Source organism: Miniopterus schreibersii (assembly GCF_964146895.1).
Source record: "Miniopterus schreibersii genome assembly, chromosome: 8".
Classification (NCBI taxonomy): Eukaryota; Metazoa; Chordata; class Mammalia; order Chiroptera; family Miniopteridae; genus Miniopterus; species Miniopterus schreibersii.
This window is the reverse complement of record NC_138109.1, coordinates 27,908,035-27,926,087: the sequence shown is the minus strand read 5'-3', so window position 1 is coordinate 27,926,087 and position 18,053 is coordinate 27,908,035. Positions and strand designations below refer to the sequence as shown.

At 39.1% G+C, this 18,053-nt stretch overlaps 1 protein-coding gene across 8 annotated transcripts in view; it reads right to left on the bottom strand.

The window, feature by feature from the left end:
• MAST2 (microtubule associated serine/threonine kinase 2) overlaps positions 1-18,053 on the bottom strand; it is a 130,376-nt gene that overhangs the window by 30,215 nt on the left and 82,108 nt on the right. For all 8 annotated transcript variants that reach the window (XM_081144674.1, XM_081144673.1, XM_081144675.1 and 5 more), the window contains 2 exons: positions 4,882-4,973; positions 135-210 (listed from right to left, as the gene is read on the bottom strand). In XM_081144674.1, coding sequence (XP_081000800.1) covers positions 135-210; positions 4,882-4,973 — 168 coding nt within the window. The remainder of the gene's footprint in view (positions 1-134; positions 211-4,881; positions 4,974-18,053) is intronic.

The window sequence follows — 18,053 nt, the reverse complement described above, 5'->3', positions numbered from 1 at the left end:
AGAATTTTGGTGGTTGGTAGCCCAAGGTAACACACTTGGAAGAGCAGTGCCTCAAAGGAGGAAGCTGACATTAACTGACGTTCGTGCAAGTGCCACACATGCTAGTCACATAGGAGGTTTTTCTATCAACTTACCTACGGGCAGGAACAAAGGAAAAGTGAGCAGGTGCATTTGGAGAGAAATTCCGGGGGCTGTCCAAAGGACTGTTACCTGCGGATGGGGAAAGGAAAATAAACATTTTGTGAGGTTTGCTTCTGAGGGGGGTTGAGAAAACCTTTAGGGAAGAAATCTTCCCCTAGCATTGGCAATTAGCACATATGGTTATTTTTTCAGGCCCGCCATTAGTTTAATGATTCTCTCTCTGTAAAAGTGTGGCGGCCCAGAGGTTTCTCCCTTGTACCCTAGTTGTCTTTAGACATCGCTGTCTCCCAGACATCCATTCTAGATCCAGCAGCAACTTGCCAATTTCCTGCCCTCCTAGGAACACCTCGGGTTCCAATATGCCTAGTTGAGTTAACCCAACTTTCCAAAGGCTTGAAGAACTCATTCACTACAGATGGAATGGCCAAATGCTCAAACATTTCTCAAAGGGCAACAGCACTCCTGGTCCAAAAGCCTCTTGCACATATATCTCTGCACACTGCATCCAAGGGGCTAACCCAGAAATATGTGTGCTTCAAGGAAACTGAAGTTCTCAGGTGAGGACTTAGGATAGCAGCGTTCTTTAAAATAGCCCATACACAAGGCCCCCAAGTTTGCAAAGCATGCTCAACCTCCTCACGGTGTAGGAATTACCCGCATCTCCTTATTAATTTTCACATTAATTACAAGTCCCCTGTAACTTGCTAACTACAGCTCAGAAGCTTTGAACAGAACTGTGTGCTTCCCTTTGCACTAGTCACAACAGTTCTCCAACCTAAGCCTGCTATGCTTCTCTGGTCTAACTTCCAGCTGGGGGCTGGTTATCAAGAGTCCCTAGCTGGCAGAAGCTACAATGTGTCTCTATTCAAAAGGCCATCCTCCATGATGTGCTGACCACTCAGCCAGTCCCTGTCCACATTCTCATTTCTGTGCTCAACTCGACAGTCTGTTTCCTGTAAAGGATATAGATGTCCCAAGGTGCCATGAAGCTGCCCAATTGTTTCCCATTATCTCCATCCAACAGAGTCTGGGAGCACTTAATGTTTTTCTGTAACGATCCAGGAAAAACCAGTCTCTCAAACAATGCCCAACAATCCTATGTAGCAACTCTGTATCAATTATATAAAGGCACTCTCTTTGGGAGAACTAATTAGGAAGAGTCATTTTCAGCTTTCACTCATCCCCTTAACTGGGACCCTCAGTGCACAACCTTTGAAGCAGATCTGCTCTCAACCTAGTACCAACTCCGGATTTTCCATTCTGTGGATCTAGGCCTATGTCCTATGATCAGGCCTATGTCCTATGATCTATTTCTATCTCCTGGCTAGCACAAGCCACCATGGTGCAAGAGAAGTGATTTGGAGTCGTCGTTTTGTTAGCCAAGACTTAACAAGGATAAGGCCTCCTTAGAATTATCAAGGCCTTAAAAAAAAAATCTCTACTCTTTTCAATAGTGTCACCTCACGGACTAACACATATCCTCAATTTGATCCTTGACATGTAACGGTAGATGCCCTTTATTGGTTCCCAAAATTACTCAGCTAAAACCTCAAGGAAATCCTGGACATGACTTTCCTACAATGACTGGCCTTCCAAGGACCAGGTGTGGTACTGGTTAGAGGGTAGAATATGAGGAATCTTCCAGGTGCTCACAGTAAAGCTAGGGATTAATAGAACATACATATGTCCCATATAATTAACACTAACAGGAAAATAGCTGCAAAGATGGTATACATAGCCCTAGCTGGTAGCTCAGTTGTCAGTTGGTTAAAGCGTCATTCCAATGTGTGGACATCCCACACCAAGGATGAGGGTTTGATCTCAGGTCAGGGCACATACAAGGAGCAACCAATGAATGCATAAGTAAATAATGTAACAACAAATCGATGTTTCCTTCTCTCTCTCTTTCTAAAACTAATAAATAATTTTAAAAAATAAAAAAAACAGATGGCAAGTAAGCATATGAAAAGATGTCCAACATCATTAGAGATATGTAAATTGAAACAAGCAGATACCACTACAAACCTATCAGAATGGCCAAATTCCAAAACACTGGCAGCACCAAATGCAGGTGAAGATGTAGAACAACAGGAATGCTCATTTGTTGCTGGTAGTAATATAAAATGGTACAGTCACTTTGGAAGACTATTTAGCAGTTTCTTTCAAAACTAAACATAACCTTAACCATATGATCCAGCAATCATGTTCCTTGGTATTTTCCCAATTGTACTGAAAATTAAGTCCACACAAAAATCGGCACATAGATGTTTACATCAGCTTTCTTCATAATTTCCAAAACTTAGAAGTCATCAAGATATCCTTTACTAGGTGAGTGGATAAACTGTTACATCCAGACAATGGAATATTATACAGTGCTGAAAAGAAAATGAACTATGAAGCCATGATAAGACATGGAGGAATGCATATTAATAAGTGAAATAAACCAACCCGAAAAGGCTATACTATACTATATGATTCCAACTACTATATGGCATTCTGGAAAAGGCAAAACTATAGAGACGGTGAAAAGATTAGTGGTTGCGAAGGCTTGGGCAAAGGAAGGATGAGTAGGCAGAGCACAGAGAATATTTAGGACAGTGAAACTATCTGCATAATATAATGGTAGATACATATAATGATATCCACCTGGGTTTTTTGCAGTGATTTGAGGAGAGATAATAATGATAGCTAACATTTATGATGATGGTAACTGAGCATTTTACAGATATTAAGTCAAAGCTAGAGTCCACAGACCCAGGCAGGCCGAAAGGTCTAATGATGTCCTCAATCAATGATGGCTTTCCCTAGCCACTTGAGAAGGGATGATTTAATTCTTTGTTTGTTTGTTTTTTAAATATATCTTTATTGATTTCAGAGAGGAAGGGAGAGGGGGAAAGAGACAGTTGAAACATCAATGATGAGAGAGAGTCACTGATCGGCTGCCTCCTGCATGCCCCATACTGGGGATCGAGCCCACAACCCGGGCAAATGCCCTGACCAGTAATCTCCTGGATCCTAGGTCCAGCTCAACCTAGGTCAGCTCAACCACTGAGCCATGCCCAGCCAGGCGAGAAGGGGAGATTTAGTCCTAAACCCTAACTGCCAGGAATCTAAATAGAGAGATAATCATCTTAGAGAGGAGCAGCGAGTAGTAATTACTGCCCAGTACTCACATTACAGTTGGAACAAGGTCTAGATGTGCTAAATTTACTTCCATATGATGAAAAGGCCAGGTCAGATATATGCTGAGTTTTTACAAAGTTCCAGGGTAGAATGTGCTATCTGAGCTAATGTATAACCCAGTCAATTTTATGGGGGAAACTACCTAAGCGCAATGAGATCTTTGCTTTAAAGGCCAAGCATGTCTTAAATTCCCTGGGCCGCCCCCCCACACACATACTCTGTGCTCTTGGTAGTGTCCTCTAATGTAAAAGTTAGTGTTTGAGAGTTTAACTGATTCTTGGAGAAGGGCCATGAGCACACTAAATAGCTGGATCTGGGCCCAGTAAAGTGAGACCCTCTGTCAAGGACAAAGACCAATTTCAGAATCACTAGACTCTCACAGTACTCAAACAACTACTCCACATGCACTCTCACTTTCTCCCTCCAAAGACACAGCAAACTGTGAGCAAAGAGACAAACCCAAGTAGAACATACCTGTCTTATTTGGCTTCATGATGACTGTTTCACTACTTGGTATTCTTTTATTGCCCAAAGACAGACAAGGCCCACTGCTTACCAAACCCAGGCAGCAAGTTCTGAATGGCTTTCTATGGTTTCAAGCCTGCTCCATTTCCACTACCCCTTGATCTGGAACTTCCAGTGTAAATAGTGTAGCAATGAATAGTATAGCAGTGCAGCACCCCTTTCAACAAAGCTGAGTCACCTCATCTGGCTCTTCTGGGACACAAGGATTCATGTCTAGAGCAAAATACATGGCTAACTCAAATGAGGTCTTCTGCCTCATGATTTTTATATATTTCCCAGCCAGAGGCAAGTAAATCAGTCCTCCTATTGTCTGGAGGAGGCCATATGAAACAGAGTCTGAATGCATGAGATCATTTGCTTCAATTCCAGTATGTGAAATCAATGTCACCATGAAACAAATACTTCTCTCATTTTTGTTGACTCCTGTTCTAACAGAGGGAAAGTTATCAGAAATCCCATGAGGCAGGAAATCATCACTGTGAGCTTTAATATTTGGGCATGGTAGGACAAAATGTTAATGGAGCTCTTATCACATGGCTCCAGATAATTGGAGCCATAATACACTCTTAACACGCGAGAACAGAGGCTGTGGCCCAGAGTACACACTGAGTCCCAAGATAAACAAGCACAAGACCGAAAGAAATGTGGACAGTCAAGGAAAGAAACAACTAAGTCAAAAACAGACAGAACACATTCTCCCACAGAAAGCATGCTCATGAGCTCTGTATGCTTCAGTCAGCAAACTGAAGTGACAATGTCATGTGAACTGCACAAAGTGAGACGTAGGAAAGAAATTGGGCATATTTCATTCCACCTTTTTTTTTTAATATATCTTTACTGATTTCAGAGAGAGGAAAGGAGAGGGAGAGAGACAGAAACATCAATGATGAGAGAGTCATTGATCGAGCCCGCAACTGGGCATGTGCCCTGACCAGGAATCGAACCCCAATCGCCTGGATCCTAGGTCGACGCTCAACCGCTGAGCCACGCCTGGCTGGGCCATTCCACCTTTCTTAACCTTCAAGTACTCACCTGTGTGTCCATGGAGTGGTGAGTGCGGCCGTGGTAGTGTAGGTGATGTGCTAGAGGTCACAATCAAACTCTTGCGGTTACTTGTCCGACAACTACAATGAAAACACAAATGTTAGTTATAACAGGGCCATGCCATGGGCCCAAGGACCTTGAATGGCTATTGAGGAACAAAAGAATGACACCGTTCCATGGGCTGAGCAGTATATTGTTTTAAACTGGGTTAACAATTACCATTTGCACCAGTGAGATTTCATAATTCACCATGTTCCACCTTGGAGTAACTTCTGTCAGTTTTAACTTTTACTTTGCATTGCCACTGCCATTGCCATTTTAGCTTCTGCTTTCCAAACAAACACAAGCAGCTCCCTAAAGGTAACAATCATTTCTTAAATGCTATCTATGAAGAATAATCATTGCAAATTTGATTTAGAAAACAAAAATCACAAGTCATAAATGTTCTCATACCTCATAAAAATGAATGTTCTGGCAATAAAAACAGAACTATTAACTTGATCTATGAAATTATTTTTTTAATTGCTTAATCCATGAATTAAGTAATATTCTCATCTCACCATAAATTTCAAAACAGGCCTGAGTTCCTTTTATAAAGTTGGTTTTCCATTACATGTTAATGCCTCAGGCTTTTTCTTGTGGTTGGAGAAAACCAAATAGTGATGGAAAGCTGGTTTGTGCTATACCCGCTACTAAAATACAGTTATTTGAAAGTCAGCCCATCTTTTAAAGGCATTAGGGAAGCTTGCCATTTATCTTCATTCAAGCAAATATTTACTGAACATCTATGCACCAGGCACTGTTCTAGGTGCCAGAAGGTAAACAGTAGAGGGAAGAAGAGAAAGTCTCTATCCTCAAACTGGAGTGAATAGTACTATGATGAAAGAGAGAAAGAAAATGTTCAAGAAATCGCAAAGAAGTGAAATGGGCGGCAGGAGAGAATGACAGGACAAGAAGTAGGTTATAGAAGCTAAGGGGTAGGCCACAGCCAGACTCTGTAGGGCTGGCAGACTGTCATAGAGCTATTGGAAATGTGATGAGAAACCACTGGAAGGATTAAGATCAATTTCAAGAACAAGATTATGATGAGAAATGATAAGTATCTTTCCCCAAGAAACCATCAGAACTAATCTAATCATAAGCAGCCCTCATTACCTCAGTCGCCATCAAATGTCCAAGACTTCTATTCTCTAATTCAACAGTGTCTCTCTACTACATGATCTTCAAAAAAAAGCTTACAGTTTTCAAGGTCCCCACAGACAAGTCAATTCTCAGTCCTCATCTTATGTAATTTCTCAGCATCATTTGACAGTTTTAACCCCTTTTCTAAGATATACAGATCTTAAGTGTTCTGTTCAATGAGCCTTAACAATTATACACATCCATAAAACAACACACCAAATGAGAGAGGATACCTCCACTACCCCAGAAAGTTCCCACCCATGTGCCCCTTTCCTGTCAACTCCTTGTCCCCCAACCCCTTTCTTCTATCACCATATATTAATTTTGTTTTGCTGAACTTCCTATAAGTAGAATTATGAATTATGCATTTTGTGTGTGTGTGGCTTCTTTCATTCAATCTAATATCTGTGTAACTCTTCCTGAGATACTTCATTTAGTTTCTAGAACATAATACTTTTCCTCCCATCTCACCAGCTGCTCATTTTTCATTCTCCTTTGCTAGTTCCTTCTCCTCCTGAGCTCTAAATCATTTAGTACTCTAATGTTCAGATCTGAAATATCTTTTCTTCACTCCCTATATTCATTCCCTAAATTATTTTTCCAGTTTCATAGCTTTAAATCTATGATGCTGATGATATCCAGCTTATTACTGCTAATTCTGTCTCTCCTGACTCGAACACGCACATATCCAAACGTCTATTAACATCTCCAACTGGATGTCTAAAAGGCATCTCAAACTTAACATTTCCAAAACAGAGCTCTTGAATTTCCCTCTAGAACCTGCTACTCTTCCCTAAGTTGTATTTATCTCATTACATGGCACCACCATTCATCCAGAAGCGAGGCAAAAACCTATGAGTCACTGTTGATTTTTCTTTTTACTTCACACCAACACCCAAAACAACCAGCAAGTTCTGCGGATTATACCTTTAAAATATAGGCTGAGTCCAAACACTTCTCATTACCCCCAGGTTCAAGTCTATAAACGTTTTCTGAATGATCTTTCCACTTTGGTTCTTCCTGCCCGCCCCCTGCCCCCACCAGTCTATTCTTTGCCATCAGCCAGAGTAGTATTTTTAAAACCATAGATGAGATCATGTGAATTCTTTCTTAAAACCTCCAGTGGCTTCCCATCACAGTTCGAATATAATTCAAACTGTTTTTCATGGCCATTCAAATCAATCCGACTGTAAAAAATCACTTTTTCTTAGTGAAGGTTCTTGGGTAAGGGTTTATCTTTTGTGTTGTCTTATAAAGAAGCACACCTATCCTTATTTAGAGTTGTTCTAAGAACAAATAAGATACAAATATACCAAAAAGAATGACTCTAGGCCCTTAAGTTTTGAAGATGAAAAATTTTATAGGATGTATATAGGAAACCACACTGACCTTTGGAAAGCTTATTATTATGGCTCACACCACTTCCCTCAACAGGTATTTCCTCCCTCCTTACCAAATTCTACCCATTCTTTAGTAACCATGAGCTCAAATGAGTTTTTGTGTGAATTCTCCTTTATTCCTTCAAGCAGGAAGATACCTTTCCGTTCTTTGAACTCCTTTAGTACTTGTGGTTTATACTACTCACAGTCTCTGTGTCAATGGAGTACAGTAGAACAGGGCTTTGTAATTAGATCTGAGTTTGAGACTGGCTGTTTCACTTTGAGCAAGTCTCATAAATTCTTATGCTTTTGTGTTCTCAAATACACAATGAAGATAACATAAACCTTAGGTGTCATTCTAGACTTCTCTCATTCTTTTATATATCAATTCATCGTAAATCTTGTTTGCTTTAACATTAAAATATATTCAAAGTCTGATCATTTCTCACTTTTCCACCACTACCCCTTGGACCAAGCCATCATCACCTCTTATCTAAAATAGCTTCCTCACTGCTATTCTTGCTTCTACTTCTGTTCCCCTATAACCTATTCTCAACAAACACCCTTTAAAATATAAATCAGGAAAGATTTCCACTTCCAACCATGATGAAGTAACAAGGAATAGATTTACCCTCTCATGTTATACAACTAGGAAGCTGGGCAAAACAAAAGAAACAATTTTCAGGCATTGGACAACAAGCAATGCAGAACAGTGAACACTAAGAAAAGGGAAACAGCCCAGCTGGCATGGCATCGACCTATGATCCAGGAAATCCTGGTTCGATTCCCGGTCAGGGCACATGCCCAGGTTGTGGGCTTGATCTCCAGCAGGGGACGTGCAGGAGGCAGCTGATCAATGACTCTCATCATTGATGTTTCTCTCTCTCTCTCTCTCTCTCTCCCCCCCCTTCCTCACTCTGTAATCAATTAAAAATAAATAATTAATAAATAAATAAAATAAAAATAGTAAAATTTAAGAAAGGAAAGAGGGGAAAAAAAGGAAAGGGAAACAAACAAGGTGAGTCCCAGGACTGCCTGAATTTACTATCTGGAAAGATTTCCCAGCAATAGCACAGGGAGGTGACCCACACAGAGCCTTGCAATCTCCCTGAGTTGAGGAAAGTACCTCAAAGACATCTGTACATTATGGCTCACATTACTTCCCTCAACAGGTATTTCCTCCCTCCTTACCAGTTGAGGAAAATACCAAGAAAAGTAACAGGCAGAATTTTCCCTGGTGCTCACACAAGGTGGGGAATAGTTTGTGTTTCCACCAACCAGAGGGGGAAAACCTGATAATTTACAAGACAGCAGCAAGGAAAAATTAGTCCCAAATGTTACTTTGATCCCACCTAACAAAGCTTAAAGGCAATCCTCAAGCCCTGGCCAGGTGGCCGGGTTGGCCGGAGCATCATCCCATGCACCAAAAGGCTGCAGGTTTGATTCCCAGTCAGGGCACATACCTAGGTTGCATGTTCAATCCCCGGTCAGGGCGCATACAGGAGGCAACTGATTCCTGTTTCTGTCTCATATCAATGTCTCTGTCTCTCTCTCTCTCTCCCCTCCCTCTGTCTCTAAAAAAAATAAAAAACATAATAATAATAATTTCAAAAGAAGGCAGAAATATAACAAAGGGAGAACAAGTACAGTTGAACCAAACAGAAAACAAATAGCAAGATAATAGGTTAAAACCCAATTACACCAGCCCTGGCCAGGTAGCTCAGCTGGTTAGAGCGTTATCTTGATACACCAAGGTTGCAGGTTCAATTTAGATTTCCGGTCAGGTCAAATGCAAGAAGCAACCAATAAATGCATAAGTAAGTGGAACAATAAATCGATGTTTCTCTCTCTTTCTCTAAAATCAGTGAGTAAAAATTAAAATAACACAATTATACCACTAATCACATAAAATATAAATGTAAATGCTCTAAATGCATATTCAATTAAGGCAGAGCTTATCAGAGTGGATAAAGTAACAGGACCCAACAATATGCTGTTTATACTCTGTGACAACTAAAAACTAGAAACTACCTCAAATGTTCACTAACAGGTGAATGATAAACAAATTATAATATATCCATACAATGGAATTCTACTGAGCAATAAAAAGGAATAACTACTGATTCACACAATGGATGAATCTCAAAATAATTATGCTGAAAGCAAGAAGCCAAACATAAAAGAGCACATTCTGAACAACTCCATTTATATAAAATTCAAGAAAATGCTAACTAATCTACAGCGACAAACAGCAGATTAGTGGCTGCCAGACAAGAGGTGGGGAGGGATTATAAAGAGGCATTAGGAATCTTCTGGGAGTTACAGATATGTTCATGATCTTGACTGTGCTCATGTTTTCACAGATGCTTTAAACATATATATTCTATTATATAATTCAATCATACCTTAACACAGTTGCAAATTTTTTTAAATGTAAGTAATATCAAAGTCACTTCTCTGCTTAAAATGTTCCCTGTCTCACTGAGAGTAGAAGTCAGTGTTCTTACAAGAGCATACAAGACTTTTCAGGGTCCAGATCTCTACTCTCTCTTTCCCTTACTCCACTCCAGCTACACTTTTTACTTTTCTCAGAATATGTCAAGATGCTGCTGCCTCAGGGCCTTTAAAAATGCTATTTCCTTTGCCTGTATTTCCCCCAGATAGCCTCATGGCTTGCTCCTTATCTCCATCAGGTTTTTGCTCAAGTACAATCTTCTCAACAAATTTCCCCGATCATTCTACTTAAAATTTTAACCGTCTCTCAAACTCTCTTACCCCCCTTTCCGGAGATATTTTTATCCACAGCACTTACCACTCCTTACAGTATATATTTTGCACATTCATTTTGTTTGCTGTCCCTCTTCCCATGAGAATCTAAATTCTACAAGGACAAGGGCTTGTGCACGCTTTGTTTACTGCTGTATTCCTCAATATGTGGAACACTGCCTGGCACATGATAGGCTCCCGATAAATATTTGTTAAATGAATGAACGCATGGATGAGCATGATTTGTTACAGGATGAAAATAAAAGAGGATACCTGTACACCTGGCACATGTAAGGCATATCAAACCATTATGTCTAAAGTCCTTGTGTATAGAAATAAAGACCTCTTAGAACTGCAGGGACAGATAATTGATACTAATTTCATTTGCCATGATCTTATTTAAAATTTAAAATACAATTCAAAACACTGAAGGATCAAATGTCTGGGCCACATGCCTTTTATGAAGGTACACATAATCTCACTTGGCAAATCAGCAACAGCTGCCAGGGGAAAAAAAGGTCAGGCACCCCAGTACAGATGCCATGACTCAGCTGAGATCCAAAACTAGGAACTGGCTAATTTGTCCAGACTGGCCATTTCCCCAGGATCCCAGAAGATAAAAAGTCTTAATTGTTTTTCCCCAGTAAGATGAAAGTATTGGATGTTTACAGAGTCAGGCACACTAACCCTCAGCTGATGGGAGGTAACCTGGAAGCCCCCTGAGTTGATCCTCGACTGCCTTTTGGTTAAACCAGACTGCCGCCCAATACAGCAGTCTCCTCTGATCTGCAGGGACACCTCCCAGATCTCCAGTGGATGCCTGAAACCGCAGATAGTACCAAACCCTATATACAATATGATTTGTCCTATACATACATACCTATGATAAAGTTTAATTCATAAATTAGGGATGATAAAAGATTAACAACTAATTATAAAATAGAACAATTATAACAATATATTGTAATAAAAGGTACATTTTACAGTATAGTGTAAAAAAAAGGGTCATTATTAAATAAAATAAGGGTTACCTGAACACAAGCACTGTGATAGTGACAGTCAATCCTAATAACCGAGCCACCTATTAAGCGAATACGCAGGTAATGTATACAGTGGGGATATGCTGGACAAAGGGATGATTCATTCCTGGGCAAGACGAAGCCAGAGAGTGCAAGATTTCGTCACACTACTCAAAAAGGTGCACAATTTAAAATTTATGAATTGCTTCTCTCTAGAATTTTCCACTTAATGTTTTTAGGCCATGGTGGACTGTGGGTAACTGAAAGTGCAGAAAGCAAAACTGCAGATAAGGGCAGACTACTGTACTATCCCAGTCACTTGGGCACTCAGAGCTAGGTCTGGCATTTCACCTTTTTACATCTTTACCATGGTCATCTCAGTGGATACTGGAACAAGGACCAAGGTACACTGTGCCATATCTGTGATACTAGTGAAGTGTGGCCATATTTGGAGGGTTCCCAGCCTTCAAAATCCCTCCCTTCAGTAACTAGCAAGTACTCAGAAAATCTAAATTAAGGGGCGGCCATAATTTTACGTGAGAAGTCTGCTTCCCAGCCTGACGCAGTATAGGGTATGGAGTAGGATGCATGGTGCAAATCCCTGAAGCTTCTCCAATCTCCCAATCCCAGGAGTCCAGCTGCTCCTAGGAACTTGAGCACTTCATAATTGGCTAGCACTTGATTAGTTCCTTTCAGAATTTAGAATGAGGAAAAAACCATTTCTGTTTCATTAAGTATGATCAATGAAATAGAGAAGAATCTGGGGCAATTTAAGGTCAAGCACTTCCAGATATTATTTCAGAGTAGCAACCAAGTTGATGACCCTGTAAAGACTGAGAAACTAGAGTAGGAGAAAATACATTTTCTTTTAGTCAATTAAGAGTGCTATTTGAAGATAAACCCATTATTTATCTCTTGCCTGGATTAAAAGCCTCCTAAATAGTCCCTCTAGTTGACTGTTTCCTATTCCCAGTCTCTTCTCAGAACAAGCATGATCCTTTTTTTTTTTTTAAATATATCTTTATTGACTTCAGAGAGAGGAAAGGATAGGGAGAGAGTTGAAACATCAACGATGAGAGAGTTGTCATTGATCTGACACCTCCCGCATGCCCCCAACTGGGGATCGAGCCCACAATCTGGGCATGTGCCCTGACCAAGAATCGAACCACCATCTCCTGGATCCTAGGTCGATGCTCAACTGCTGAGCCACGCCCGGCCGGGCAACAGTGATACTTTTTAAAGCATAAATCAGATGATTTCACTTATCTGCCCCAAACCTTCCAGAATGGCTGCTAATTTCACATTGACATATCTAGCTACTAGGACCATGCACTAATTATTTCCTCTACCTGGAAAGTCTTTCCCTCAGCTATACAATGGCAAAAATCCCCACACCTCCTTCAAGACTTTATTTAAATGTCACCTTTCCAATTTCATTATACAATACTGTGTCCTGCTCTCCCCCAAATGCCCTTACTCTACCTTTCTTCTTTTTTTCTGGATGGCAGGTCTCTTTGGATTAATCAAGTAATTTTTAACCCATTCCATTAGTTTGGAAATTATACACTGCTTTATTCTCTCTCTCTCTCTTTTTTTAAATATATCTTTATTGATTTCAGAGAGAGGAAAGGAGAGGAAGAGAGAAACATCAATGATGAGTCACTGATTGGCTGCCTCCTGCAGGCCCCCGACTGGGGATTGAGTGCACAACCCAGGCATGTGCCCTGACCGGGAATCGAACCCCGATCGCCTGGATCCTAGGTCGACGCTCAACTGCTGAGCCACGCCTGGCTGGGCTTATTCTTTTTTAAAAAGTAGTTATTATTAAAGTTTTAACAGGTACTCTTGTCTAAGATTAACCAGCATCACAACTGTCCTTCTGAACAAAATTAAAAGATCCTAACTCCAATTCTCCCCCACTCCTTCCAAATATACGTCATTGTGGTCCAGCATTTCAGGTCTATCTTGCCTTCATATGGCCAAATTAGTAATTATTATTGTTCTATGCAATAATTGCTTCCTTAGATTTACTCATATATTTCCCAATTTCTCTGCTCAGCATTCCCTCTTGGATCTAATGCCTTTCTGCTTTCTTTCTCAACTATATCCCTTAGCAATTATTTCAGTGAAAATCTGATAGTGACAAACCTCCTCAATTTAACATTTGTCTGAAAATATCTTTACTTTGCTCACTGACTTCCAATGATAATTTAGCAGATATAGTAAGTCCTCGCTTAAAGCCATCAATAGGTTCTTAGAGCTGGGGCAAAATGACGTATGATGGAACCAACTTTACCAATGGCTAATTGATATAAACAAGAATTAAGTTCCAAGGCATCTCATCAAAACTATACCAAAGGGTGTTGAACAAAACATTAATCAAAGGCCTGCTGTATAGAATTCTACAGCATCTTGTTAAAAATAACTTCTTTCTTAATTCCTTAAAAATATTATTCCATTGTATTATTGCTCCTATTATTGCCGTTGAGGAGCTTGCTCTTAGGATTGTTGTTCCTTTTAAGTTATTTTTCTTTACCTTCTGGTGGGTTTTTTCCCCACTATAACTTCTTAAATTTTTTAGATATAATTCACATACCAAAGAATTCAACCTTTTGAAGTATACAATTCAAGGTTTTATTTTTATTTTTTTTAAATATGTCTTTATTGATTTCAGAGAGGGGCAGGGAGTGGGAGAGAGATAGAAACATCAATGATGAGAGTCATTGACTGGCTGCCTCCTGCACACCCCCTATTGGGGATCAAGCCCACAACCAGGGCATGTGCCCTGACTGGGAGTCGAACCTTGATATCCTGGATCAATGCTCAACCACTGAGCCACGCTGGCCAGGCAAAGTTTTATTTTTTAATACTCACCCGAGAATATATTTTTATTGATTTTTTTTAAAGAGAGGGAGGGAGGGAGGGAAACAGAGAGAGACAGAGACATCCATCAGTTGCCTCCCCACACCCTGACGGGGATCGATACTGCAAACTTTCCGTGTACAGGATGACATTCCAACCAACTGAGCCACTTTGCCAGGGCCAATTCAGTGGTTTTTAATACACTCACAAGGCTGTGCAACCATCACTGCTATCTAATTCCAGAACATTTTCACCACCTCAAAGAGAATGCCTGTATGGGTAAGTAGTCACTCCCCCTTTCCCCCAGGCAACCACCAATATACTTTCTGTCTCTATAGATTTGCCTATTCTGAATATTTCATGGAAATGGAATCATATATTCATTATGTAGCCTTGCATGTCTGGCTTCTTTCATTTAGCATAATGTTTTCAAGATTCACCCATGTTGCATTATTTATCAGTACTTCACATCTTTAAGGCGGAATAATTTTCTATTGTGTGAATATATCACATTTTATCTAGTCATCGATTGATGGGGATGTGGGTTGTTTATAGTTGGGGGCTACTATAAATGATGGTGCTATACATATTTGTGCATTCGTGTGAACCTATGTTTCAATGTTCTTAGGCGAACTCCCTTGCTGAGTTCATTTATTAGAACTCTTTCAGCTTTTGTGAATTCTTGAGGGTTCTCTAACTTCCTTTTAAGGCCTTTTTTATGGTTCTGCAATTTTACTGCAATATATATAGAGGGGGATTTATTTTTACTTGTGTTTCATGATATTATTTTGTTTGTTTCTAATCAATTCTGGAAGGTGTTAGTCATTATCTTTATGAATATTGCCTCACTCCCATTTCTCTACATTCTGTTGGACCATATTATTGTATCTTTCATATTTCTTAGCTCTCATTCATGTTTTACATCCTTTTATCTCTGTGCTGCACTCCAGATAAAATGTTACAAATTTTGTCCACAGCTTTATCTACTATTTAACCTAACTGCTGGGTTTTCAAATTCAATGATGCAATAATATTGAGTGTAACTGGCATTTTTTCCAAATATGCCTGGTCTTTAAAAATTAAATATATGTCTTTTCTCTCATTTTTGTTTCCTTCTTTTATATTTTAAATCATTCTAAATAGTCTTTATCCATAATATTACTCTCTGAAGTTCTTAAGAGTCTAATCTTACAGTTTCAACTTTCTATTCATTTTCACTTATGCTGAAATGTTTCCTTGTATGGTCTATAATTTTGTACTGTGAACTCACCTTCAGTCCAGCTTTATTTATGGGAATCTTGAGCTACCTGATTTGAGGGTATGTTATTTAAAATAAATTTTTAATTTGTTTCTGTCAGATGTGTCAGGGCTATTACCTGCCCAGAATCAGCTCCTAGACTACACAAATAGTATAAACTCCAGGCCCCAAATTCAGTTAAATAAAGACCTAGAGTTAAAAACATTCTCAAGGAAGATTTGCTTTTCTTTTTCTTTTTTTTGTATGTGAATATCTTTTCTTTTTCAGTTTCAGTTGACATACAATATTATATTAGTTTCAGGTGTACAACATAGTGATTAGACATTTATATAACTTACAAAGTGATCATTCCAATAAGTAGGCTTTTTTCTTTATTACTAAGAGCCGTACTTAAAACCCAGATGAGGCTAAAAAACTTCTTTTCATCCAGTCGGTAAACTGTTTCCCTAGTCCATTCCTTCACAGAGGGTAAAGTCCTTTGAGGGTCCTAATTTTATGTGGAGTCTCAATTCTACCCTACCCTAAAGTATGGTACCCCTACCTGAGAGAAGCCCAAGGCATTATCCCTTTTCCCTTGTCGTGGACATCAAGGCTAATACACATCCTCCCTGGCCGCCTTTCTTGGAAGTTCTAACACTGGTTTTCACAGGTCAGGTGTTGTTTTTTCTCTTAGATTGGATCCATTGAAATTTTTCTCACAGTCTACTGAATTTAAGAATTTAAAGCAATAATCATAATAGCTAGTATTTATTAAGTGCTCACTGGGAACTATTTGAAGCATTACATATACTGCCTCACTCTCTATGAAGCAGGTACTATTACTAACCCCTGTGTACAGACAAGGAAGCTGAAGCACAGAGAGGCTAGGTAGCTTGCCCTAAGCCACAATAAGGTACTAACTTTTTTTTTTTTGAAAGCCTAATGGAATTTACATTATCTTTGCCCTGGGACTTTCTTAATGTGGAGCTCTATCCTATGATTATTCAGAAGGCAAGTATCCAGAAAAACAAGGGCATTTTGTATAACCTCAAAATGGGGGAGGGCGGGAGAAAAACAGTGGACAGATAGGACATCAAGAACTACCCTAGGCAAGGATCTAATGTACTACATGGTAACTATAGTCAGCCATACTGCATTGTATACAGTAAGCCCTCACTTTACATCATTGATTCTGTGACTTCAAGCAAAATGACATATAATGAAACCAATTTACCACAGGTTAATTGATATAAACAAGAGTTAAGTTCCTAGATAATCTCGAAAAAACAACATGGCTCAAGGACCTGCTGTACTTGAAAGGTGCTATGAGAGTAGAGCTTTAATGTTCTCACCATAACAAGGATAAGAACACCAAAATGGTAATTACGTGAAGTGAATGATGTGTTAACTAACCTTATTGTGGCAAACATTTCACAATATACATGTGTATCAAACCATCACATCACACATGTATAACATGGCACAATGTTATATGTCAACTATACCTCAATAAAGCTGGAAAAAAGAAAGAAAATATCTCCTCTAGGGATTGGAGCAAAACTCTGACATAGCCACAAATACTGGAGAGGAGACCTGCTATAGCAGAGACTCAGCAAAGACTATGCTCTCATCAAATTCTTTAGTCATGACCATCTTGACTACCATCACCACCACCAACTCCAAGGCACAGCAGTCTCAAAGAAGTCTCTTGATCCAGACAAAAATTAAAGAGGTACAGATTATCTCCACACTGGCCAATCCCGAATCCTTTACTGTGCTATAGCAGAAAAGACCACCAACAATGCAAGGGAAGCACGATTCAACTCCTAGTAGATTATAACAACCAAACCTAAAAGTATTAGCAACATGATCTTGCAACAATCACAATTTACAATGAAAAGAAACAAACGTAGGCCTAAAGCTTAAATGCCAGTGTCGGTACCACCATGGATTTAATATACCCGGAACGCTTGGAACAAATCTCCATGCCACTCCCACCATGAGCCAGGTAGCTTTACGGAGGAAAAGTACTAACTGCAAATGAGCAGGTTGAAAAATACAATAACAACTATTCCTATCATCACAATAATTATTATTACAATAATTCTAGTTATTGTTACTAACAAATTTTCAAGGAACAAGTAATCCTTGTCTTATAAAGTAGTGCTGGAAAATGGAATAAAAAGAAAAGATGCCTAAGTTATTTTATGACATTAGTATAAATTTGATTCAAAGCCAGATACCACCTTAAGAAAATTATAGGTCCATTTCCTTTATAAATATACATATTATACCAGATTTATAGAATAAAGAAAAAAAGTACATGATCATATTGATAAATGCAGAAAACACATGTAACAAAAGTCCACCACACATTGATAATAAAGTCTCTCAACAAACTAGAAACAGTTATGGAAACATCCTCAACCTGATAAAAGGGCATCTATGAAAACCCTACAACTAACATATTTTAATTTGTCCCTAAGAAGGAACAAGGCAAGGATGTCTGCTTCTGCCACTTCTATTCAACACTGTACTGGAGGTTCTTGCCAGTGCAATAAAAATAATAATAATAATAAAATAAATAGCATCCAGATTAGAAAGGAAGAAGTTATTATTCACAGATAAAATGACCCTGTGTGTAGAAAATCTCAAGAAAAATTTTAAAACTACTAAATATATATATACACACACCAACTATATTTCTATGTAGTA